The following is a 24,961-nucleotide window of genomic DNA, read 5'->3' as shown; positions in this document are numbered from 1 at the left end:
TAGGTTCAGGTACCTACCTCACGTAGCTTATCTATCATTTGCGATAACTCGCTCAATCGCCATGGCGGGGTCGTCAATGTCCTCTGCATGCTGGCGTGTATCAGATCGGGCTACTGTGCAACAAATGATCACATGCACCTCCTACCTAAGGTACCTAAGGTAGGTATCTTTCCCTTCCCAGTTGCCAGGTATTAGGTAACTGCTAGAGAGGTTTTGACTTCCGCCTTAGGGTTAATACCAACTACCTACATTACCAACAACTACATCACATAGCAAAATCATCAACGCCAAAGTCGACTTCCTCGCAAGTTTCATAAAACAATTACAATTATCTACCGTATCTTGCGTGTCATCGACGACGTCCATTGTAGTGGGGAACTTGGCCAAAAGGGTACCTCCGCTCTTCTACCACGAACTTCAAACTCCGTACACTCACTGCCGGCCGGATCATCTGCCCCACCTCCCCCAACGCCATCTACCTTGGTACCCTTGCTTTCTCACCTCCAGCTGCCTCAGGTAAGGTACGGCCATCGGTGTTCCCCGCCTACCTACCTGTACCTACCTAAAGCAGGTATCTGCCTATCGTCGACTTCAACCTCTCACCCTGACCTGCTACTTGTGTATACAGGCAGGCCGGCATTCAAGATACCAAGCACCGCTGAACCACTTCTCTTCCATTACTACAGGTCTTGAAGACCAAACGTTGTTCTGTGTAATTCATTTCCCAACATCGAGCTGTGCCGGCAATCGAATACAACCTTCGCCTCAGATGCTCTTCAGATTAAAGCATCATATTCCTCGACAACACCCCACTACTTCTGTGAAAAACGCCTTGTCCTCAGCTTAAAGTCTACGAATATCGCACACCATGTCTTCCTCAACGGATAAAGAAGGTCAGTAGCTTTGCTTGCCTGGGTATCGTTTCGAAAGCCATCTAACTCGGATACCCGTCTAGTCATTGTGACTCTCTCTCAGATGGGGCCAAAGTCCGCCGGAATGACGCTTATCGATCGACGGCTTACACTGGGTGCCGAAGATGACAGGGTCGCTATCGGCAGAACTTCTAAGAGCATTTCCAAAGGCCGTGTTGCGACCGATGTCAACGGACTTTTCGACTGCGCTGTCATGAGCCGAAACCATGCAGTTCTGTATACCAAATCGGGGGATGTCTTCATCGAAGATACCACATCTATGCATGGGACATTCGTCAACGGGGATGACATCCGCGGACGCTCCCCCCATCAGCTTCGAACTGGCGACGGCGTCCGTTTTGGGATTCCCATTAACCGTAACGAAGATTCCTTTTCGCCTGTTTTGGTTACGGTTGGCATTGAGAAACAAGAGCGGTTAGTTCAAGTACCGCACAAAAGGTCTTTTACCCCAGTATTCTAACAGCTCGTTCTTCACCTTAGACAACTGCCTTTGACTTTCGGGGTCCCAGATGCGTCGGAATCAGAGCTTGAGGCTTCCGACGCCGAGGAAAACGACAACAATGACGACTTTACGCAAGGCCCAGCAAACTGCCCACAGGTCGTGGATTTGACATCACCAGTCGGCTCTCCTCAGTCACACAGCAGTCCAAACCCTTTACCTGTGTCAGATCTGAATTTTTTCACCGTTAGACAAGTCGATAATATCGAGAACGGCATCATCGCTTCGTCGCCACTTGGAGGATCTGTTCTGTCCAGTGACGGAGATCTCGATGATGCGTTGTTCGATTCCAGCAATAATGATGCTGGCGATTTCGATCAAGATACTACCGACAATGTTGATTCGGACATTTATTCCGGTAAGTTACAAAAGCCTTGTAATATTCGATCAAAGGTCGTCTAACTCTTTCCTAGAAGAAGTCGATCCATCTGTTTACGACGAAGTCGATTCCGACTACGGCTCCGATTTTGAAGATCCTCAAGACACAAAGAATCCCGACACTACTGATGGTGTAGAAGATGTCCAACCCACAGAACACGTCGAGCCTGATTTCTTCGGTTGGCCTCGGCCCGAGTCCACGGCCAATATCACTTGGCCTGCTCATATCCTTCCTCCTGCAGCAGCAGATGAACTTGAATTCACGATATACCCCCAAGAGGGCATTGAACGGCCAGGGATTTCGAAAAAGAGAAAGGCAGCCGACATTTCTGAAATCACCACTGAAGAACTTCAATGGGTTGCTCCACCCGAGCCGGTAGTTGAACAGCGCCATGCACAAGATCAGGAGATTGTATCGGTAGCCGCGCCCGTCACTCCGGTCTGCTTTGTCGATGTTCCTCGACCATCCAAACGGCTGCGTCATTTTGCGGCTGGCTTAGGTTATGCGGCCCTTGGAGGCATCACAGCCGCAGCTGTTACGTTCGGATCTCTTGCCTATACGGCACCAAGCTTTTAATTCTGCTGTTTGTCATGGATTGACCGTCTTTAATTCCCGTTGTGTCTTTTCCATTTTCCACCCACATTGAGCTCTAAGGCTTTGGTACATGTTTATTTTCCTTTATTGTCTGAATCTCTTCTCCCCCTTGAAATGATTTCTTACTCATCCACCACATTTTTTCACGATTTTATGAACCAAGACCGACGGCTGGCGAACAGGCTTTTGTCAATGTGGGAGGGAATGTGCATTTGCGTTTCTTTTTACAGAACCTTTTAACTTGACCGCAATGGTGTTCTGGCGGAGGGGAACTCGTGTGTATGGTATTTTTGTCTTTGACCTTTCAATATAGCGAAATTCTCAACTTCCGTTTAGAAGCTGTGCAACGGATCGGTAACTCCTGTTTGTTCATATCTTGGACTGTGATTCGCTCTCGTCCGAGGTGCGCAATAGTACGGCGTATCGAATTGTGTGGACTGGGAGACACCATCTCGGACTTGAAGTCAGAGTATTATCACATAAAAGGAAAACAGCTCTCCAAGATATTACAATCCCGTTGAATGATTCAATCGGATCGAGAGTAGGTATTCTTTTTGGTAATCTGAAATATCTCTGGCTCTCTCTCGTGTAATATGTACATAGGAATGTCTATTTTTAAGGTGAAAGGTGTTGTACACGTGAAGCATACCTCTCCCAGGATATCAATGTACAAGAAAAATAGTAAAGGACAAAGAGAAGATGAAGAGAAAAAAGAACAAAAAGATAAGAAAGGGAGTAAAGAAAAAATAAGGAAGAAGAAAAGGAATAAAACCTCCAGCTCCCACGTTCCGCCTGAGGGGGTGCAGAATAGGGATAGTTAGACTGGACCCGATAGGCCGTATTGTGTCGTAGCTCATTGTCGTGTGTGCGTCTATGTGTATTTCTAAAGTGGTTGTGCATGCCTCTAGGCATTGTGCAAAGAGTATCAGCCATTCGCCAGACGGTCTTAGATGTGGGGAAAAAAGAGAAAGAAAAGAAGAAAAGAAAAAAAGAAAAAGTTGCAGATGGACTGTGGTATCTTCGTGCGTTACGGCTCCCTCCCCGTCGCCATTTTTTTTCCTGCTGTGGGAACTGGAGACGAGTATCCCACAAGCTAGTGATCAATCTCCTTGGAGTACCTGTCATCCCTCCTGCTCCGCCTACTGCCTCCGCAGCAAGCAAAGAGGGACATGACTGTTCCGAGCCCGAGCAGACCGGCGGCGCCCAAGAGGGTCCACATTCCGGCGCCGAACTCGGCGCTGGCTCCGGCGGCGGGAGTCTCTGTGAGGCCTGCGCGGATCATGTTGAGGACGACATAGTCGACAACGAGGGCGGTTATGGTAGAGCACAGGGCCAGGAGTGTCATGAAGAACGCAGTGCAGCTGCCTGAGCTGCCGGCGCCGAGCGACAGGAGGGCGGCGAGCGCCGATGTGCCGGCCGCGATGGGGTGCAGCACCGTCAGCTTTGAGGTGGCGGCGCCCGTGTCGAGCGCCGAGGGCGTGAACTGCAACCCCGCCGCCTCGCCGACCACGCTGACGGTGTTGTAGCCAAATTGCACGGGGGAGCAGTGGTTGCCGTCCGTGCTGCTCTTCATCGTCCCGTTGTTGTTCTCGCTGACAGTTGTGTTGGCGTTGTTGCTGCCATGACTGCTGGTACTGTTGGTTATGCAGTACCCGTATGTGCCGAGGACCAGGACAGGATGCTGGTCTGGTGAGGCGGTCGTGTGGTTGATGTTTATCTTCAGCAGTGAGATGGACTTGACCACGGGTGCAGTTATGTTTGTGACGGCGAGGAGGGCAACGGCGCCCAGAAGGAAGAAGGTACCAATCTTGTGGCTAGTGGCGGCCATGATGAGTGACTATTATGTGAGCTGTCTTGCTGCTGTCTCTGAAGCCGAGTTCGAGTATGATCCCACAGGATTGGGGGTTATCGACTCTGGTGATGTCAGGTGGGTGGTATCCAGTGTTAACGGATGAAGTCACTGGCGGCTAGAGTTGATGGAACGAGCTCTCGGAGTCTTGTTATATGGGATGGGGGTAGGTAGGGAGGCAAAAACATATGGCATGTCCAGGCATGTCCTAATTACCTCATGCAGCGAGCTCAAAGCAACGGGTGATTCCAGACCCAGGTCTAACTAAGGTAAGGATAAGGGGAAAAGGAAGGGCCGAGTCAGGGGATGATAACAATAATAGAGAAGAACGGGGATGCAAGGTTTCATTAGAGAAGACTTGTTTGTTATTCTGGACCTTGGAGGTAGCCGACGGTTGAGGGACAGATCCTACGATATGACGGCGGGCTCCGGTTACTAAACACCATCATCCCTCAAAGATCGTCGTTGGAATTACTTGAGGGGTTCTTAAGACACCTAGTGTCATCCTGCCGGGACTGGAGCTGGTCTGGTGCGAAGGAAAGGCGGCCAGTGCACACAGAAAAACCCCTGGCGCCTCAGCGATGGATTTGCTGGCGGGTGTAGCTTTTCTTCTACATGTTGTCTCTCATTGCTTCTTATTCTGTTCTGCATGTCTTTTTCCCTCTGCAGCAACTCAAGTGTTACTGTAAGATGCTATCTTGCCGGTGGTGCTGTTTTGTTTATTGTTCTGACCACTTTTTCTTTTCCTTGGAAATGTCTTTGATGCCAGCGAGGTCACCAAGCGGTATGAGCCGCAAGTGTCTCTAGAGTCGGCGGTTTTTCGACAACACTTTGTCGAGAACAGTTAGGGTTGGACTGCATCTAAACGCAGTAGTTCTAGAACCCTAAATCTAGTTCTTGTTTTAGGCTGTTCCATATAACGATCGGCCAATGTCCGCCCGGACCTGCCGGATGAATGCTCATGTCTGCCATACCTGCAGTGATTACGGCGGAAGCAAACACCGGTGCCTGGACGTTTCCCTATCCGCTAGCGTTGGTACCATCCGTAGCCAAGATTGGGAGTTTGGGGGAGGCAGAGAGGAACAGACAGCTGACATCTCATTTCGAGACGAACCCTTTCAGCCACAATCCTAAAAGTTAGGAACGAGAATCGGGCTACGTCTGCCAGAAATCGACGATGAAACCCCCGCTGGGCCTAGATTCGAATTTGAATCCTTCTTATTTCGCCGCACGCACGCACCGCCCTTGGGTCAGATGCCAGATGCCTGCATGGTTTACTTGGTTGCCCTCGCGAGCCGGGCAGCATAAATGACAACATGTGGCGCTGCCAATTCAAAAATGCAGATGAGACCCCATCGCTCGATTCTGCAATCTGACTGCACTGGTCGATTACCAGTGTATCCAGCTTACATACGAGCTGAAGAATGGATCGTATGGGTCCGACGGGGATGCCATACGATATCGCCTCTGCGCCTATCTCCGATGGAAGCTTCTTCCTAGGAGAAAATGCATGAGAAAGGGCCAGCCCAAGGTAGAAGACTATCTTTATCGGTTTCTCGACTCAAGGGCTGCCTGCGTTGTGCTGTTTTCATATCGTTGTGGTCACTGGAAACCCCACCCATTTAAGCGGTATGGTTGTCCATAAAATAAAGCAGCCGCGCCAGAACCGCGGCACAATGCCGTTGTATCTCTCGCGAATCTGAGCTGCAGTACTTGATGGTGAAACTTGCACGAAAAATCACATAGGACCTGTAGATACCCTATCCGCAAGCACGGGCTTCTGGCCGATTTTGCCCATATTCTTCTGCAGCAACGCCTTGTGTTCTCTCTTTGCCTTGCGAACCTCGACGTACGTGGTCGCTAGCCCGGACCTTTGCTGCTCATCGTGCTCCTCGATCCTTGCCTCGTTCAGCTGGTCGCTCGTGATCCAGTCGGCAAAGGGCTGACTGTCATGGTCCGAGGGCACGATGTTCCGCAGCGCCCGCGACATGAAGGTTTGGGCGGCGTGCTGCTCGCGCTCCCAGGGTCCGTACAACCGCGACCGCCGGATATGCGTGTAGTGCGCGTGTCGGTTGGTGATGAAGGCCGACAGCATAAAGGACCGCTGCCGTACCGTGGAAAAGGTCGAAGATGGTGCCGACGAGTCGCCATCCTCCTGCTGCTGCTCGGGTGTCAACGGCAGCTGCTCCGGTAGGGGTTCGTCTGTTTCCAGTTCGGCGTATTGCTGTGACTGGGCCGCCGGCGTTTCGGTGTCGCTCGTCCCATGTGCCATGGTTTCGATCGGGGCGACGGTCGGGGTTATGTCCCGCGAATCCATGAGGTTGACACCTGTGTTCTCTACAACGAGCTCGTAGCGGATCGGGGCGCGCTTGACAAGTTCTATGGCATCTTTGCTAGATCGGAAAATGGAGATGAAGGAATCCTCACGCTGTGGTTTCAGAGTCAGCAGGTTATGTGCTTTTTTCAAGGTGACGGTCTCACTTGTAACGAGCAATGTTTGGGTTACATAGAGGACAGAGCATACGCGTAGCTTCTTGAAGACCTGGACCTCGCCGGAGCGCTGCAGCATCCGAAGCACCGCCCGTCTTTCGGCCAGTGTTTCCGGCATCGGCTGCACTCTAAGGTAGACGGTGCGGTTGATGACATGGGCTCCCAGGCCTACCCGGACCGTATTTGGTATTTGCATGGTAAATTAAGTCGTAGCCACGGCCTTGTGACCCTGATGATATTTGACTCTGCCTTTTGCTTTATAAGAAACCAAGAAAGATTTCAGGCAGTTATGTTTGGTATTGAGGTTGCCATGGAGCTCTTGCTAAATTGATTTTTATCTTCAGCACCTGCAACCATTCAATTGGTTTGTTTGACACGTTCTGGAATTTTCGGGCAAGAGGGGGCCGAAGGGGTCTGCGGGCAAGACCAGGGGCTGTGCCCCACTGATTTTTAGCAATCGATAAAGCTACCGGCAGCTCTACAGGCAACTGACAAGCATACCACTTTCAACAGGCAGGCATCCCATACCGTATCACACTCGACAAATTGCCAAAAACGGAACGAAGTACCACATCATAATCCAAGGCCTGTTTTTAGTTTACAGCATAATTTCCTTGAGCCTGTATGGAGTAGTTAGGTATGTATTCTCTAGTGTGTACTCATTGATAACGACGCTAAAAACTACCACAACAAAAACGCCGACCTGCTCCAGACAGGCCATCATTTGATCCTGCTTGCTTGGGTATATCCAAAAAGAACGCCTTCCTCCAGCTTGCTACCCACGCAGAAATCATTCCAGTATGTATGTAGGGTCGTCTGACCCTAATGTCGTTCCCTTGCGTGCAAAGGATAAACAAGTCAAAAGAAACAGTAGAAAAAATGAGACAGGAAGCAACTCCACCCAGAACGCCAAACAATATGCATCATTTCTTTTTCCCATGGAACGAACGCGCTTTCTTGCCTTTCAACCCTCTTAAAAAAGTGTATCGTCTGATGCAACAACATCTACCATTTATATGAAGTCGCCACGATTATTGAGTAGAAGAATTGTAGAACTCCCACACCTATCTCCATCTTGCAGATCGATCGTTCAACGTCCCTGTCGGCTCCCTGTTGAAGAAAGCTGTGTCAGTGGGAAGATTCCAGATACTTGATGTCGTCTGTCAAAAAAGACGATTGAGACTACTAGGTCGAGACTTACAGCTAAGCAGGTCGAAGACGACGCAAAAGACAGCACGCTTGCTATCACTACCAGTATTGAACATGCCATGGCAAAGTACATCTTCATCATCCGCATGCAGATGGGCCATATACCAATGACCGCGAGGCAGCCCGTGATGAGACTGTAGTATTTGGATGCCTCGAATAGAAGGGGGTCATCGTCTGCCACGACGATAAAGGCAGATATGCCGACCCAGGCAAAAGGGAAGAGAAACTATAGATAGGTAGGTATGTTAGTAGGATGGACCGAAGGACCGAGCGGTCGAGAAACAAAGAAACAAAAAGGAAACACAAGAACGTACGTGATATATCAGGACCAGCAGGCCGAATGATGCCTTGAGTGGATCCCTGTACTTTTCCCAAAACTTCTTCCTCGGTACTGAGCCGAGTCCTCTCGCCTTTTTGTTTTTCAACAGCTCGCCCGAACCCGAGTCGGTTCGTGAAGACTCGGCGATGCGGTGCGGGCACATGGCGTTGGCCTCAGAGGCCGGCACGCTGCACTCAGCCTCCCAGTGCTCGAGCTGATATCTCCGCGGGTCGGTGGAAGCCCAGCCGTCGTCGAGCTCCACCAGGTCCGGATACCGCGCCCAGTCGGTTGGGCACTTGGCGTCGGCCCAGCGCAGCTTGAGCCAGCACACGTAGTGCCTCATGAAGCGCTGCATCGGCGAGTCGTTCATGGTGTTGTCCAGGATCCATCTTATCCGCTCCGGGCTCATCGAGTCGTCGACATGGGGCACAACGTGCGACATGACGAAGCTGCAGTATCGGTGGCATAGCAGCCAGTCGCCCAGCACATAGTCGTGCTCGAGCTTCACGCCGCACCACATGCCGTCCGGGTCCGTCCTCGAATGCTGTCCGCTGCACCTGTGGTCCGACTCGTACAGGCGACAACCGCCCTTCTTGCATGTCCGGCACATATACAGCCAGCGGACGAAGCGCAGAAACCCATCCGTGTCCACCTCTGGAAAATAAAACTCCTCATCCGCTGCCTCCCGTAGAGCCGACTTGCCGCGGAGAGCCCCTCTAAAGTACTCCGAGTAGTGCCGCAAAAGCGCCTTGTGTACCAAGAAGACGCGGCGAGTAGTGCCGCTCCCAATGTCAATCTTGACGCGTTCGGCATCGTCATCGTCGCAACAGTCCAAGGTCCTGGTGTCCTTTGTGGCCACGGCGTGAGCACGGCAGGTCTCGGACAGGACGGGCTTCACCACACGGGGGCCGCCATCCCGGTTGTCGCAAGATCGCAGTGATTCACGGCCAAGGTACGGTTGGCCGTTCGCCTCCTCCTCGTCCAAGATCTTTCTTCGTCGTCTTTGAAAGTCAAAGAGTGAAGCTACCATTATATCCCCACCGGGCCGTCGAGGCAGCCCGGTCCCAAGCCTGACAGGAGCAATGGATAGTAGACGCCCTCAAATGAGTGGGTTTGCGCCTCGAGTCTGCTGATGTCAGGCGAGAACCCCTACCTTCATTGAGTGCTTGACGTGTCCCCTTGCAGTTGACAACAGTCCTGAGATGGATACCTGTCTCTGTAAGCGAAGATATGGTCAAGACTGGTGTCGTTTGATGATGTCCGGATTGGGCGATATATTTCGATGCTGCGTCACGTGTAAAGTCTAGAGGTCCAAGTCGAAGATTGACTAGGAAGGTAGACTACCTAGGTAAAGCCAAAATCTCAATCGAGATGCAGACGCTAGAGGAAAGTTAAAGTCTGATAAGATAGCTTTCCAGATTGATTGATGCTCGCGTGTGGCTGTGGACTCTACTGGATTTGGCGAGGTAGAAAGTGGAATCGAATGTAAGTAATATATGTTTAGTGTATCGTTGTCTGGGACACAGTCGACGGGAGATGCGGATTCTTGTTTTTCGTTCCAAGACACAAAAACAAGTATTACAGCAAATTGATTTTGTGTAGAGAGCAAGAATTAGTTTGAATGGGTCCGAAGAGACCGGACCGGGTGGATTTGAGGCTTCATATCATAGGATCCGGAAGGGCAAAAGACGGATCCGAAGGAAAACAGAGAGAAACAAAATAATAAGACCAAGCCAAAGCGAAGAAAAGGACAAGAAAGAGGCTTGTACGTTGACCGTGCCGCCAGACCCGAAATCGAGGCGGCGACAGCAGAGTACAAGGACAAAATTGCCCAAGACTTTTGACGATCAACCCCCCAAGACCCAAGGGGAGAGACGGCGCCATGGCGGGCGAGACATGACAATGCTCATTGCCTTGTGCGTGTTGCTTGGCACTTGGCCTTGAGCTCGGCAAGACTTGGCGCTGGCATAAGGAAAAAATTGAGGGTCAGGTCCAAGAAACTAACAAAACAATTTGGAGAGAGAAAAAGGAATTAAAAAACTAAAAAAAAATTAAAATTTAAAAATTGAAAAAGTAAAAAAAAAACCCCAAATGGCAAGAGGCTTGGATGGTAACAAAAAAACATCCCCGCAACGCCCAGGCTATTTCTCATCAGCTGGCACCAAGGAATCATTAGGGACAAGGCTGGGCATCCGGGAAGGGGGAATAAGCTGAGAAAGGCGCACGCATTTTTAGGATGGATAGGATCTGAATTGCTATCATGGACGGATGGCATTCTCTTTATTTGCCTGCAACCGGCAGGTACCTGAGTGCATGGAATGAAACCTCCAAGAACATACTACGGCATCCGGCAGGCAAGTAACAAAAAAGTAATGGGGGTAAGAATCTCACCGGCTTTATGCTTTTTTATCTTTTACGGAGTACTCTCTTTCGCTCGTTTCCCCAGCCTCTTCCGGCTCTCACCTTGTTTTTCTTTTCTTCTTTTCTTCTTTTCACAAGTTTCCCTTTTCCCTTTTCGAATATACCGTAATGTCTCTCGGTTTCTATCTCTCTTTCTCTTTCCGGGTCCTCATTTAAATTGATCGGACGGCAGTCATGTCGATGCCCCACTCTGCAAGCGGGCAGATTTTCCAAGATCACTGGCATGGGAACATGTTACAGTGAGCCTGGGAAGAAGTGGACTGATAAGAATGGAGTCTGCTACCTCATAGTAATCCCAAGATCCAGGCTTTGCTAGGCGCCAAAGTTGCAGGTTTTGTTGGCGCATCTCCAATTTGCAGCTCGGCATTGGAGTCAACCGAGCCACTGCTTCAGGCATACTCCCACAAATTTGTGTTAAATAGAAACTGTACGACGTAAAACACGTCTATCTATTTTCTCTTGTCACGGCCATGGGCATGCATTGGCATTCAACTAATTGTAGAACAGCGCTCTCACCGTTTTGCCTTGTTGCCACACATCCTGGGCGGCGATCTCCCAACTGATCCAACCATGACAAGTGCAAAGAGGAAGTGACCTGCTTTTGCCAGGAACATTGGCGTCAGAGTCAAGAGGTTGTTGTGTGTGTATGTGCTTGGCAAGCTTGGGTGCGTATGCGTGTGCAACCAAGACAAACGCCCTTTACTACTTTGCTCTGCCCAGACGAAAAGGGGAAAAGGAATCAGAAAAAACCGACCACACAAGAAATAAAAACCAATCAAATCCAGCGCGTCATTCGTGCGGAATTTGTCCCTATCTTGACTAAAGAGCTCGGCACGGGGGCTTGGCGGAGGGCTGCAATAACGCCGGTCGGCAGAGGAAACATCTCCAAGCCCTTGGGTAATGACCCTTGGGATTGGCAGACCTGACCCTTGCTTGGCGCCTTTCGTACTCCATGGTAGTAGGTCTTCTTGGCTTGGCGCTCACATCCACCCGCCGATCGGCCATCCATTACCAGCTGGTCTGGTATGATGATCAATTGGATGGTCGGGTCATTTTGATCATTCTTGCGTACAAGACTACCTAGGTACTTATTTGGTCCCTAGACCTGCGGATACCTCCGTCTGCTATCTACCACCTAGTACATACCAGAATCTTGCTCCCGCTCCCCTAATTTCTAGACGAAAAACAACCCGAGAACGATGCTTGTTTCAAACCCATCCTGAGTTGTACTGGTAACTTGTTCATTTAATTTCATAAACAGTAAACAAAACAGAAAAGTAACAGTATCGTCAAAAACTTGGCCACTTCGACAAAGAAGTGGCGGAATCCTATTTTATTCGACCCGACAAGAGAAGAGAGAGTAATTACCATACGGACGTGAGAACCACTGCCAAGACCCGCTGCATAAACTGGACGGAGGGGGGGGGGGGAGAAGTTAGCTCGAAACCATGGAGCCTAACCGTCATTGTATTTGGCCTAGGCCTAGCCCTTGGTCCAATGGACCCGACCCTTTTCTGACAAGTAGGTAAATAATGGAACCCCAGGGTGCAGAGCCATCTACCGGTCGGTATGCCTGACCATATCATTAAAAATTACCCAACTTGGATGGGAATCCGGAGTAGTATGGAATTGAAATATAAAACCTCCGATGCGGCGCTGTCGGACGAGGGGATTTTTTTTGAGGCTGCGATCGAACCATGTTTTGCTCATGTTCCTAATTTGGCTTTCATATTTGCGACAATAGAGACACGGGCAGCTCAGTACAGTAATTGAGTGGAGTGTTTCCAGCTCTCTGTGGAGGCAAAGTCCAGGAAGCTCGGGGTACTGTACGAAAGTAGTCTGGCAGGCACGATACGTTACAGCGTGCTACATGGCCGGTCCTTGTAGAGCCGACTGGTCGTCGAGTCAGGAACAATGATTGAAAGATTTTCGCCGCGCGGAAACCACGGAATTTATGTTTTATCTCTGCAAACTCATCAATCAACTCTGTTCCAAATAAAATTCACTCCCAATCCTTGCCAGATCGTTCAAGGTTTTTGAATGATTTTCCCTCTGTTGACGTTTTTCTGTTAGTTTTGAACAACACAGGGCGATCCAGTCGGGGATTCGTATCTGCCGGAACTACGTACCTCGGACGTTGCTTCACCGCAGAAGAGAAAAAAAAAAAAAAAAAAAAAAAAAAAAAAAAAAAAAAAACAGAAAAGGAAAAAAAAGGAGAAAAAAAGAACACTACCGACAGTTTGGGTCCAACGACGGTCCGCGCTGTCGGATTTTGGGTTTTTGCTTCTTTCGAAACAGCAGACCACTGATGAGCACCGCTAAGACCAGTCTGGCAGGGAGTGGTGGCAGCAAACGATGCGCTAAGGCGGTCATCGAGGCCTTGTATTGGACGGATCTCACGCTACATCGCTGCCAAGACCAACACAGGTATAGCCACCGCTGAACCGTGCCTTTTGGGCAATCTCGTCCTGTGTCGTCGTCGTCGTCCCAGGTGGAAGTAACGCCTGGCTTGATAGGGGGCGTTTTATCTGTCCATCACTGGCCCTTTTCCTTTGCTTGGGGGGTTTTTTTTGGGGTTTTTTTTGCCCCGGATTTGTCGGGTTTCAAAAAACGCCTTGTGGTTGTGCGTTGCCTGCTTTTGTTTGCCCAAGCAAGGTGGGCTAATACGTCCCAGCAATGTATGGTTCTGCCGCTGTTCTTCACTGCCGGCTCACAGTATCATATCAACAAAGAAACCCGACCCGTTGATGCCCTATTCGATCGACCGCCTCTGTTCTACAATTATCACAGCGGCATCTCCTCGAAATACGTCCATCCGACTGCTCCATTTGGCATTGGATCTACACCAAACCCCAACTCTAATCCCAGCGTTTTACATACAGTCATACCGGCAGTAAATTCATTGGCTAGCTTCACTTTCGGCTGGCTCGACCTCAACAAAGTATGACAGCAACACTAGTTCTCACTCGGTATAAGCCATTTCAGAGAACGTTGTGACCCTATTTTTTCTCGCTTTATACCCCAAAACAAACTTTCCGACACCACTCATATGCTACTGCTATAGAGGCAGTCCTCATTATCGTTTTTGTCATTCCATACAGCTCTGGATCTTCCCCACACGAGGAAGCCTCTCGCTCCCCAAAGACACTCAACAACCCATTCTGCAACATGGCGGGATCATCTTCTTCGGCCAGCAGTGTCGTGGAGGACGTCGACGAGCCCAGAGAAAATGACGAAGATGTAACCATGGCTATAGATTACCAAACTGGGCCATCTATAACCCAGCTGTCTATTCCTGACAGCATCCCACCGCATCCTCCAGAAATGCGGAGCATCATTAGGAGAATGAGAAGGCAGGACCTACAGCTTCAATCTAGCCATATCTCGCCGGACTCGCCACCATCGGAAGGTGAGATGTCACTAGCGGGATCTGTTTTGGATTACAGAGAAAAGTGCCAACAAGGATATCAAGGTACCGAAGGCTGTACCTCGGATGCATCGTCTTCGATTCTTTTCCCGAAGTGGATGGAACAACAGGACGTCCAATTGGATTTGGACGCCGGCCAAATGGGTAGCTCTAGCTCCCAGGCCCGAGGAATCGTCGAATATACGGTCACATCCGCAAACCTAGCTCCATCATGGATCACAACACCTGCTTCGCCCAGCCCCGGAGGTCCGACTCCGGTTATAAACGAACCGGGTATCCTAGTGCCCGACACATGCGAGCCCGCGACCGACATTGCGAGCGACGACAATCTGCTGTCTGAAAAGTTCGACCTCACCGCAGACCTCACTCCTGAATTGCCAAATAGTGGACTTCAGGCCATGATGATACACGCAAAATTACGGGCATCTTTACCGAGATTGGCGAGCGGTGTCAACCGAAGGGACCTCGTGCGATTCCATCTCTCGGACGAGGTCGCTCAGCACTGCTCGAGTCGAGTCCTGAACCGGGTTTACAAACCTGCGCGGACGCGAGTTCGTGGGAGAGTGCCTGCTCGCAAGCCAGCAACACCACCGTCGGGTCCTAGTGAAAAAGGTTCATCTGCAAAGCCTACGTCGTCAGCAAAGGACAAAGAGTCTTCTTTTGTCGAAACAGGAGGAGCTGCTGCTCTTGCATGATTGTTAGCATTCACTCTGCAGCGTCCAACAAGTCCGGTGTCGCTATTTTGTTTCTGTCTTTATTATTTCCTCGGTCTATTGCATGATGGCGTGCGTTGATACCCCCCTCTCTTGTTTTCATTTTTATTTTATTTTGATCGGCGTTATGAGGTTATTTGGCGTTGTGTGTTCAAACAAAACATGCTTGTCTAATGATGAGCGTCAACGAATGGAGGCAAGGGATGGTCTCTCTATTCATTCGTTGAAGATATTTTTAGCGGCAAGGGAAGCTCTTTTTTTTTTTTTTTTTTCTTTTTTTGGCGAGGGCGACAGTGATAAGGTGGGAGGGTAGGTGTGGGACGCAAGGGATGTTCTGGACAGGGCTGGGCCGGAGCTTTGTCAACCTTAAACGGTTTGCAGCAGGTGGCTAAACCCCTCTCCAACTTCGTCTCCTGTCATACTTCCTGAGGCATTTTGGTGGGATAATCTGCCCGATCGTGTGTGTTGTACAAAGCACAAGGGATCATAATGCATATGCTCTTGCCGTCAGTTTTACCCGATATCACATGGGATGACATTGCTTCGTTGGTTTGATGTATTCTGCACGAGGCCAAGATGGCTTTGGTTGAACTTCCGCGAAACATCTCCCCTGCCTGAGGATTATGTGGACGACTAGTTCTAAAACTGGCATTACAAACATGGAGCTGGATATGCCATCCATTGAAGTAAGTAAACTAGCTATGAGGCGCCTGTCCGGTGTGATCGAGAATTTTTCTTCTTTTTCTTTTTGCCGCCCATTCCCAGAAAGATTTACACAGTTGTGAAGCTGACTGGGGCAACCAACCAAACGAAATCTAGCTCCCCGACATCAATCTTGCTGTGGAACCGGTGACCCCGATCTGCTCCTCCCTTGGCCGACCTTTGAGCTTCCTTCGGTTCTCAAAGTCTTCTGCAACCTTTCCCGTCTAGTCCGCCCCCAAGTTTGGGGTATATTTGCAAGGCCCCCTGGTCGAAAGAGGTCAAAAAGAGCTTGAAGCATCAGTAGGTTGTGGCTCGGAAATGTCCGTTGGTGCATACAAAAGTGTAGAGCTCACGACAATGTTACTTTTCTACTCAGCCTTGTCTGGGTTTAGCCATCAATTCCAGTCGAGCACCGTGCCGTGCTGCTGGACCGCCTCAGCCCTAGCTTTGTTCATTTTTTTTTCTCTTTCTGCCCCGGGCCTTGCTCCCTAGAAGTTATTTTGGACAGATTCCATTCGAGGGCTGGGGGGCGCAACGGTTCAAAGAAAAGAATCGGCTCAAGGCCTTGGCCGAGAGGGGGCGAGGCCTGTTTCAGATCTCATGGCCTTGCCAGCTACAGCCCTAAGGGCGACAACGTTTCTTTGTGGGAAAGAGGAGAACCGATGTGGTTATCAGAGGTCTTTGTCTACCAAGAGGTCAGTCAAAGACTTCTAATGCTTTTGCTATTTCCAAGAATTCGCTTGGGGCTGTGATGTGTATCCCAGCAACTTGGAAGACAGGGACTATCCGAACCAGTTTACCTTGTCATGGGATTGGTCCAGGCTGCATAGCTCGTTCATCGCTCTCCCCATTTGGGGGGTTGTGTTGAGGAATGCAAGGCACCCGTGACGTCTTTCTCTATACCTGGTATCGCGTCGAGGCCCGGAGTTACGGTCCACAACGCAAGTTGCCTTATTCTGCATTCCAATCATTCGAGACACTTTATTTAACTCTGATAGGAGTCCACAAGGCATTGACAAACCGATCGCCCATTCTTCACGTTGCAATACTGCATGTTGCTGTGATACCAGGAGTATCCTTGATCGAATATTATTTTTTTGTTGACTTGGCTTACATGCCATTGGAACAGGATAGGAAGAAACAGGAGAACAATACTCAACACAGCAACCAAGACATTGCTTACCATCAACACAGTCGGTGCGCTCATAGCAACAGCAAAAACACAGAAACCAGAAACATATTCACCCAAAATATGGACCCGAGGCCATCCAAACCGGATCTTCACACATCTTTTTGCCAGACAGACAGCAGTTTTCCTTGTATTATTATTTCTTCCCCCATACGCGACTCAAACTACCAGGATAGCAGTAGTTTCGAGCAAGAATTACAACGAGACTGCAGCAGCCAAAACACAGACACATCACCAGCGGATGTCGACTTAAACATCGACAGGCAACAGCACATAATGAACATGGGTCAAGGGTCAGACTCGGCCTACTACTGGACGCCGATGAACAACATTGGCGGCTTCTTGACGTCTGAGGACCTGCTCGACATGGACTCGTGCCTAAATCTGGACGGGAACATGTCCACGACCGACTCCATGTCCACAGACGGCGTGGAGCACTGCAACATGTTCTCGATAGACCCCAATGACGAGCTGGAAATTAAGAAGGAACACTCTCCTGCGTTTTCTTTCCTGCCGGGTGACCAAGGGACCGATGCTGTTTATGCATCTGCAGCAGGCGAGGAGCTGGACTTTAGAAGCCACCACCACCAACAACAACAACCACACCTTGATCACACCAGCATCGAGAGCCTAGACGGAACGCATCATCACGAGCAGCAGCAGCAGCTCAGAAGCCTGTCGCCTAGCAGCAGCTTCGACGCCAACCATGCCGGCTCAAACTCGGACACGGAGATCCTCAGGTTCGAGCACCTCTCGGTCCACTCGCCGCGCAAGCCCGCCGCCGTCCCGGCCTCGGCCCCTGTTTCCAGGCGAGGGTCGCCCAGGAAGGTGACGGACCGGCTGGCGGGCGTGTGCTCGGGCATATACAAGAAGGCGTCGGCCACGCTGGGGAGGGCGGGGACGCACCATCAGCGCCAAAACTCCCGCTCGGCCAGCAACGGCCTGCGTCAGAAGTTGGAGCGGGAGGGGGAGCACGAGGAGGGCCTGACGGTGGCGCCGCTCAACATACATCGGGCGATGCCCACGTATGAAGGCCTGCCACTCACGCCACCGCTTAGTGGGCGGGGTCTAACTCAGCAACAGCAACAGCAACAGCCCTTTGTCTCGGGCCCTGTTGAGGACCCTTTCAGCTCCAAGCCGAACCCGGCCGGTCGACAGCAGCCGATAGTGCTACCGGAGACCCCCAGCGGTACTCCACTGATGAGTTCCCAAGACATGACGGCGGCGCAGCAAGCATACGCAACAGCAAACTACGCCGCAATGCCAGTGACGAGCGCCGCCTCGATCGACCCGGAGCTGTGGGCCGCTGCTCAGTTCAAACTGTCTCCTCAGTTCTGGGATGGGTCGTCGCCGACAGGTCTCCCTCACGTCGAGTCGGCCGTGCCCTCGCCGCTGGCAATAGACAGGATGGACACGAGGGAAGGCCAATGTTATGCTTTTGCTGCGTCCGCAGCTAGTGTTGCATCCACTGCGACGATGATGGTGACGAGGAAGCAATCAAACCGTAACCTCGCTGCAGCTCAGGCCAACCAGCATGGTACCGTTTCCATGTCCCAACTGGATCTCACCAACGATGGGTTGATGATACACATGCCGCAGCCGAGGGGGCCTCCGCATGCTGCGACGCTTCTCGCAATGCAACAACAGCACCAGCAACAGCTCATGAACCAGTATCACCACGTTCATCAACAGCAACAGCAACAACAGCAACACCTCCTACAGGGAGCCAATTTCCAAAGGCAGCCGCAAACCGTTCCTATGCTCTCACCTGACGTGTCCCACAGGCCAGACCACGGCATGCATCAGCAGCAGCAACAACAACAACAAACGCACAACACCCACCACCACCGACGGCCCAAACCCAAAGCCCCAAGTTCAGGCGCGCGCCACACCGGTCCCGGCGGCTCGCTCGTCAGCCCGCGTAAGGTATCATCCGGCGCCAGCCCGCGCAAGGTATCCTCGCACTCGAGCCCCCGCAAGGCATCCGGCGGCAGCGGGTCAGCGCGGTCCACGACGTCTCCGTCCCCCAAGCCACGGCAGCAGCTGCTGCATGCGTCGCGGCGTAGCACGTCGATGCAATCCCTACGGGACGGCGACTCGTCCTTGTCATCGCTGTCATCGTCCGCCACGGCAGCGATCCGGAAGCGGCGCTCTTGGGCATCTCGGCCGGACCTGGACATGTACGCCCTGGAGAGCCAGCAGCAGCAGCAGCAGCAGCAGCAGCAGAGGCGACAAACGTCGTCGGAGAGGCCTTCGGCTGGCAACCTCAGCATCGGCTTCGTCAACTACACGGCCATGGACCACGACGTCCTCATGGCGGGCGTGGCGCCCAGCGGGTCGTCCAAGACCAAGGCGCGGCGGGAGAAGGAGAACCGCGAGCGCGAGGACCGGATGAAGGAGGCGTTTGTACAGGCCGTCTCGGCGGCTGGTGGCGATGCTGGGCGGTTCATGAATGGTGCCATTGCCATATAAGGGAGTGTTTTATCTTGAAAGATGCTCGTGTTTTCTTTTGGTTTTTGTTCCCTTCACTTTTCCGAGGTCTTTCTGCTTTACGATCGTTTGCTTTTTCCATCATCCTCCTCCAGACCTGTCATTTGCCCTCTTGTCTTCTTGTCCTATTGATGTCATTTACGCCGGAGTCTTTTTCTGTCTTGGTCTCTTTTTTTTGGCTTATTGCTCTTTACCATTCAAAAACTTTACACTGTTCCTGATCCATCCGTCAACTGAGGGTTGGATATTTATGTTAGACCTAATGAGCCCCTTTTCCAATCTTGCGTCTGCACTTTACACTTCGGTTGGTATATAGATAGCCACATTACTTACTCACCGCAAATCCAAACAGTTCGGCAATTTCTGGCTTAGTTCAATAGGTACCTACTTAAGTTTTTTTTGTCCGTTGATGAACTGAACACTATACCTATACTCCACTACGATTACTCTAGGACTAGAGCTAGTACGCACTTACAAGTCACTCGCTGCGGTAAACTTTTTTCCCCGCGGAGACGAACACAGTGCCCCCATATGAAAAACAAAAAAAAAACCCTGACCCGGCTACAGTTTCACAAAAACGTACAGCTTTGATTTTTTTTTCTATTGGATGCTGACTGACATGTGCATACGCGCAGTGTGATTACGAACGTTGCACATCGGTTTACCGCCCACTCGCCCGTATTACCACTACTGACCACAAACAACACCACCGCCCCCACCTTTCCACTCGTAATACGACTCGGGCTTGAAGGTGCTTACACGCCCAAAAAAAAGCCAATATTTTATTTTGGGGGTGAACGGACCGGGGCGCTGGCAACCCCGACATTTCCGTGCTCACCAAAAGGGCAAGGCAACTGGGTCATGTCCCGCACAACACCCCTTTGGTCCTTTCTTTGTACACTACGCGGATTTGTTACGTACGCGAATATGTAGCCTTGGTGAATACTACATTATTATCCTGTGTTCGACGACAACTAAAAGTGGCCTCGGCGCAAAGCACTGATGAGATACCAGTCACCAGGTTGTTCTCGCGGCAACGTTCATGCTTGATGGGGCTACCCATCCCTGGTAGACCGGCAGCTCCATCCAAGGGTCACCTGTGGAAACGTGTCAAGACTACCTTGTCCATTCATAATACAACTTCTTTCTCTTGCTGCTTATGTACACACGATCTGACCTAACTCCATCGGGTCCCGCCATTGAGCTGCTCACGTGGTAATAGTAATCCTCTAAATGGATGGTTACACTTGAAATAAACAAGTTTTGGTAGGTAAAAAGAAAGGAAAATACAACATAGAAAAAAGCACGCGCACGGCCAGACTGAACAAAAGGAAGTAAATAAAAGTGAAAAACAAAAAGAACAAAAAAACAGTTGCGTATGGTGGCCGCCATCTCCAACGCCTGTCTGTCATGCATGTTATATGTGAAAATAACCCAGAGCGGGTATCTCGCATGACTGGTTGTGCAAAAAAAAAAGAAAAAAAAAGAATATCCCCTTTACAAATAACAAAAAGAAAACTATGCAAGGCAACCCGGTTGTAGGTGATGCTTGTTTTGCGCTCCGATGGTACATTTCATCATGTCCCGAGCTCGGCACTTTCAGCCCGGGTTTCTAATGGTTCATCTAGTCGTAACCGGCACCTCGTTGCCATGGGCTGTAAAAGAGTATGGTTAGCTTATTTGTCTGTGCACATATTAAAACCGGTTGTCTAAGAACAAGGTAAGCTTACCTAGGGGCAGTGTTTGGCCTGAATCCTCCTGGGCTGGCATTGTGTTGCTGCCTGTAACCCCCATGTGCTGACAGATTTGATGTCGACGAGTTGGGGTTGTAGGGGCTCGGTGTACGGTTTGGTACGCCACCGGGGCCATACTGGCCACGACGACCATCCGCCGGGAATAGAGGTACCGACGGATCGACCGGTGACTTGGGCGACGACTCCTTGTACGAGTTGGCAGTCGATGGAGGCAGCGGCATGTTGGCAGGATCCTGTCGGCGGCGGATGGAGGCCGAGGAGATCGAATCGGCATCGTCATCAAGATCGTTCTTGTAGCCGGCCTTGTCACCACGAGCAGTGGCAGCCAGGGCATCCAGCTCCGTGGTCGCAGTCAGTTGAGTCTGCGACTTCATGAACGAGGTACGGTCGTCGGCCATGACCTGGTAGCGGTTGTCCGGGTTCTTGCGGAATAGTACAATGGTGGTGGTAACAATAAGCATGAGCAACAAGACAAGGGCAAAGGCTGCGTTCGCGATCCAAAGGATCATGCCGACAACACCAGTGACCAGAGGAGGCTGGCTAAAGACCTCGGTGAAAATCAGAAGGAAGATAGAGTTGAGGAAGTTCATTACACAGATGGAAATGTTGAACGAGTTGGTGCTCTTGTCCATCCAGGGCCTAAGCACGGAAGCGGTGATGAGCGCGGCAGCCTCGATCAGAATGAACCCAATGGCCTGAGCAGTTCCATTGTTCTGGGCGAAGGCCACGAACATGGACTTGATGATGATGTAGACCAGGAAGGGAACGATAAAGTAGTAGGCCGATGCACGGAACTGGACGTAGAGGAAACCCCACTTGTTAAGGGCCTGCGGGTCGGAAAAGAGAATGTAGGCCGGGTTGCGGTGCATGGCAACCGAACGACGGGCGATACGAATGACCTTGAAGGCGGCCCATCCGAGAGTGGCAATCATACCAATGAGGAAAAAGACAGCCAGGACAACGAGAGCAGGCGAGTCGACCTGTGTAAATTCCCAGAGACACAAGATGGTCATTTGGGGAAGACCAATGAGGGTAACGCGGAAGAGGATACCCTTGAGGACAGTAAGCCAGGTCTGACGGAACTCAAGGAAAGTGTCAGGCTTAGTCCAGTTACGCCTGGCGGCAAGCTCGCAAAAGCCCTTGAAAAGAACGACGCCGATAGCGACAATGATGACAAAGACGCAGAAGAACATCAGTCCGGTCAAAAACAGATTGGTGGTCTCGATTCCAGCCTTGAAGGCGGCGCGCTGGATTCCAAAGACGAGGAAGCTACCAGTCTCGGTCTTGATGTTGCCACGCTTCATCAGGTGTGCGGCCGTCTCGGACATCTGACCGGCAGTGGTTTCAACGGCGCGCGGCATCATAGCCATGGAGCGGGTGTAAACGTTGTGGGCCCTCTCGGCAATTCGAGGAACGGCCTGGAGCGAACGCTTCATGATCTGGACTGAAACGACCTGCACTTCGTCGAAAAGCGTCGCCGGCGTACCTCCAGTGGCGCGCTGGTACCAAGTCGCGATATCTTGCATGAAACCAACACGGATGATACCCATAGTCCACTGGAAGTTCTGAGTCCAGGCGCGAACGATAGGGGGCAAAGGCACACCCGTCATACCAATCATGGCCTGTGCCTGGAAGTAACCGAAGAGCGAAAGAGCATTGGCAGCAACGTGCGAGGCAGCATTTGAATGGCCCAGACCGTTAATAACGGCCGAGGCTAGCAAAGCGAGACCAGCAACAATGGCGGTAGCCCACTTGATCCCAAGAAGATCGACCGTCTTTCCGTTCACGAATTCGGCCTGTACACAAGCCACTTGCTTGCCCTTGTTGGGGCCTTCTGCGTAGCTGATCAGGATCTTGACTTTAGCATCGAGGTCGGGGAAGTTGAAGGCAATTGATGGGATCTGCTTTGTTGCTGCGGGCGGCACGTCGAGAGTGAAGCGAGGCATAGGAATCTTTCCAGCAGTCATCGGGCACAATCCCTTCAGTGGTGAGTCCTTATCGCAAGGGTCCAGTTTCTGGGACAAGAACGTGTATCCATATGCCGAGACTTGGGCGTCGAAAATGACCTTGCCCTCGATGGAAGATACGAAAGCTGCTTCGACGAGGACCGAGTTGTTCTCGGGCGTGAACTGAACGGTGAAGAGGCTGGCACTGAATCCCGAGTTATCCGCACATGGGTATAGTGATGTCGACTTCAGCATCGGCTGGTCCGCAACTACAGGCGCCAGGAACGATGCCACCGTGAGCAGAGTTGGAAGAAGGCATGATGCCTTCGATAATAAGGGTAGCATGGCCGCGGTAAGGTGATGGTCGCCCCTCGAAATCCAGGAGCCCTTTTCCTATTTCTCAAGTCGAAATTCGTCGCTAGTTCGATCTGATGTTGCCGAATTGACTTTGCGGTCCGCTTTCACTTGTACGGATGAGACGATGCCACGATAATGGCGACTGCAAGTGCTTCTCTCTATTTCGAAGAGATCATAGATTATTGTCGTTGTCGATTCGAGGCGGGATGGTCGTCGGGTCTGGGCGGTTCGATGAAAGTTGGCTGCTAAAACCTGTGGTTGGTTTACAATACCCCTTCGGCGGCAGGAGATGCAAGCGAGAGTAATCTGCTGCTCGACAATACTCTTTTCAACCGATTCACAAACGGCTCCCCAGAAGCACGTTTTCAAAACGATTGAATAGGGATATGAAGGGATGTACTGTAATTATTCGCGTTCCTGACCACGAAGAAGAAAGAAGGGAGGTCAGTTCGATTGAAAGCGAGTGTGAGAAGATGGGGAGATTAGAAGCGTGGAGTTGGACAAAACAAGGTCAAGTCAGCGACCGACGGACGTGGAACGGTTGATGCTGGGCCTAGCCTGGCCTTCACAGGGGTGCCGCAATTCAAAGGGGTAAAAAAAAACTGGGCTTCTGCGAGGGGTGGGAAACTGACGAGTCATCAGAGATACTTTCCCTTGGCATGTAGTGACAAGGGCGACCTGGGATATGCAGCTAAATTAGGTGGCGCAACAAGTACTCTTTTAGCAAATTGCATGTACTGTACTGGTCTCTGCTAACAAAAGTGACTTTTTTTCCCAGCCGCCGGCTTCTGGAGCGTCATCTGCACTGCCTCCAGTACAAGTCCCGTACATCTTCCTCTGTTTTGTTCTCTCTCTCTCGCTCGCTCTGTTCCCTGGCCCGCCAATGCCTTGGAATGTCTTTGCGTGAACCTTTTGCAGCCACGGCTGGCGTCAACGCTGCTTGGCGATCATGGCCAAAGATCACAATAAGATGCACAGAACAATATTGACTGGTGCGTCGCAAGCTTGCTTTCTCTGTCAGCTGTGATAAAACATCCATGTTCGTTTCGTTTTCTTGCTTTGCATTCTTGCATTACGTCGTCTTTGCATATTCCTTCCCGTTTGATGATGAGATGGCAGACAGAGCCTTTGAAGGCTTTGCTTGGCGATTTGATTTTATGACGGATAGACTTTGTACCCTGCAAACCACATTCCTGACCTCAATTGAATTGAGAAGCTTACCATATCGTAAAAAAACAAAATGAAAATGAAATAAAAACAACCAGAGATGGTTCAAGATAAACAAATGTCCATCACCTCAAACTCCTATTAAACTCAAGACCTGGGCAACCCATTGGCAGCCTTGGAGATTCTCGCAACGAAGAAGCGTTCCGTCAGGGTCAAATTTGTCGGCGTCTGCCAATCGTGCGTCGCCGCCCAATAATTTCCTTAAACGAAGGGGAACCAATCCAGTTGATCCATCTTTTGCACAGCCTCCCGGACTAATCAAAGAACCCCACCAAAACGACGAATCGCTTCGGCCTCCCGGATCCCAAGTGGCCCGTTTGGCGTTTGCCCGTTTGTATTTTGCGCCTTTCCCTTTTTCCCCTCTACGCCTTTGGACGAAAGGGGTCTTTTTTGTCCATCCCGCTTGCTTTGTGGACTGTTTCTCTCTCTCTCTATCTTTTTTTTTTTTTTTTTTTTTTTTTTTG

The 24,961-nt window shown here is 50.9% G+C and overlaps 8 protein-coding genes across 8 annotated transcripts; 3 read left to right on the top strand and 5 right to left on the bottom strand.

Annotated features, from left to right (window-relative positions):
• Window positions 1-106: 106 nt before the first annotated feature.
• MGG_07025 (uncharacterized protein) lies at window positions 107-2,766 on the top strand. Its single transcript, XM_003715159.1, has 5 exons — window positions 107-159; window positions 230-893; window positions 956-1,346; window positions 1,413-1,789; window positions 1,845-2,766. Exons 2-5 carry the CDS (start codon window positions 869-871, stop codon window positions 2,384-2,386), a joined length of 1,335 nt encoding a protein of 444 aa, XP_003715207.1. The 5' UTR covers window positions 107-159; window positions 230-868; the 3' UTR covers window positions 2,387-2,766.
• Window positions 2,767-3,497: 731 nt separating this feature from the next.
• On the bottom strand, window positions 3,498-4,232 carry MGG_07024 (uncharacterized protein; the record flags this gene model as incomplete). The annotated part of the gene is made up of 1 exon (XM_003715158.1): window positions 3,498-4,232. The coding sequence occupies one exon, from the start codon at window positions 4,230-4,232 to the stop codon at window positions 3,498-3,500; it is 735 nt and encodes a 244-aa protein (XP_003715206.1).
• A 1,295-nt stretch (window positions 4,233-5,527) lies between these two features.
• Window positions 5,528-6,939, bottom strand: MGG_07023 (uncharacterized protein; the record flags this gene model as incomplete). The annotated part of the gene is made up of 3 exons (XM_003715157.1): window positions 5,528-5,634; window positions 6,003-6,681; window positions 6,778-6,939. The coding sequence occupies 3 exons, from the start codon at window positions 6,937-6,939 to the stop codon at window positions 5,528-5,530; spliced, it is 948 nt and encodes a 315-aa protein (XP_003715205.1).
• A 427-nt stretch (window positions 6,940-7,366) lies between these two features.
• MGG_07022 (uncharacterized protein) lies at window positions 7,367-9,616 on the bottom strand. The gene is made up of 3 exons (XM_003715156.1): window positions 8,267-9,616; window positions 7,945-8,178; window positions 7,367-7,853 (listed from the first exon to the last, which is right to left on the bottom strand). Exons 1-3 carry the CDS (start codon window positions 9,299-9,301, stop codon window positions 7,749-7,751), a joined length of 1,374 nt encoding a protein of 457 aa, XP_003715204.1. The 5' UTR covers window positions 9,302-9,616; the 3' UTR covers window positions 7,367-7,748.
• A 1,895-nt stretch (window positions 9,617-11,511) lies between these two features.
• On the bottom strand, window positions 11,512-11,758 carry MGG_12323 (uncharacterized protein; the record flags this gene model as incomplete). The annotated part of the gene is made up of 1 exon (XM_003715155.1): window positions 11,512-11,758. Exon 1 carries the CDS (start codon window positions 11,695-11,697, stop codon window positions 11,512-11,514), a length of 186 nt encoding a protein of 61 aa, XP_003715203.1. The 5' UTR covers window positions 11,698-11,758.
• Window positions 11,759-12,586: 828 nt separating this feature from the next.
• Window positions 12,587-14,979, top strand: MGG_15070 (uncharacterized protein). Its single transcript, XM_003715154.1, has one exon. The coding sequence runs from the start codon at window positions 13,861-13,863 to the stop codon at window positions 14,812-14,814; it is 954 nt and encodes a 317-aa protein (XP_003715202.1). The 5' UTR covers window positions 12,587-13,860; the 3' UTR covers window positions 14,815-14,979.
• Window positions 14,980-16,999: 2,020 nt separating this feature from the next.
• Window positions 17,000-19,374, top strand: MGG_07020 (uncharacterized protein; the record flags this gene model as incomplete). Its single annotated transcript, XM_003715153.1, has 1 exon — window positions 17,000-19,374. One exon carries the CDS (start codon window positions 17,000-17,002, stop codon window positions 19,193-19,195), a length of 2,196 nt encoding a protein of 731 aa, XP_003715201.1. The 3' UTR covers window positions 19,196-19,374.
• A 939-nt stretch (window positions 19,375-20,313) lies between these two features.
• Window positions 20,314-23,749, bottom strand: MGG_12322 (uncharacterized protein). Its single transcript, XM_003715152.1, has 2 exons — window positions 20,944-23,749; window positions 20,314-20,868 (listed from the first exon to the last, which is right to left on the bottom strand). The coding sequence occupies exons 1-2, from the start codon at window positions 23,256-23,258 to the stop codon at window positions 20,838-20,840; spliced, it is 2,346 nt and encodes a 781-aa protein (XP_003715200.1). The 5' UTR covers window positions 23,259-23,749; the 3' UTR covers window positions 20,314-20,837.
• Window positions 23,750-24,961: the final 1,212 nt, after the last annotated feature.

This window comes from Pyricularia oryzae, chromosome 2 (genome assembly GCF_000002495.2).
Source record: "Pyricularia oryzae 70-15 chromosome 2, whole genome shotgun sequence".
NCBI classification, from domain to species: Eukaryota; Fungi; Ascomycota; class Sordariomycetes; order Magnaporthales; family Pyriculariaceae; genus Pyricularia; species Pyricularia oryzae.
Note: the sequence above shows the minus strand (reverse complement) of the source record. Positions and strands in the feature narration are given on the sequence as shown.

Coding starts and splice junctions, on each gene's coding strand:
- MGG_07025 (XM_003715159.1), top strand. CDS start 869: ATGTCTTCCTCAACGGATAAAGAAG. Junction 1,347..1,412: donor GGCATTGAGAAACAAGAGCG/GTTAGTTCAAGT, acceptor TCTTCACCTTAG/ACAACTGCCTTTGACTTTCG. Junction 1,790..1,844: donor TGATTCGGACATTTATTCCG/GTAAGTTACAAA, acceptor ACTCTTTCCTAG/AAGAAGTCGATCCATCTGTT.
- MGG_12322 (XM_003715152.1), bottom strand. CDS start 23,258: ATGCTACCCTTATTATCGAAGGCATCATGCCTTCTTCCAACTCTGCTC. Junction 20,869..20,943: donor AGGCCAAACACTGCCCCTAG/GTAAGCTTACCT, acceptor ACTCTTTTACAG/CCCATGGCAACGAGGTGCCG.
- MGG_07022 (XM_003715156.1), bottom strand. CDS start 9,301: ATGGTAGCTTCACTCTTTGACTTTCAAAGACGACGAAGAAAGATCTTG. Junction 8,179..8,266: donor TGCTGGTCCTGATATATCAC/GTACGTTCTTGT, acceptor ACCTATCTATAG/TTTCTCTTCCCTTTTGCCTG. Junction 7,854..7,944: donor CGTCTTCGACCTGCTTAGCT/GTAAGTCTCGAC, acceptor TTTCTTCAACAG/GGAGCCGACAGGGACGTTGA.
- MGG_15070 (XM_003715154.1), top strand. CDS start 13,861: ATGGCGGGATCATCTTCTTCGGCCAGCAGTGTCGTGGAGGACGTCGAC.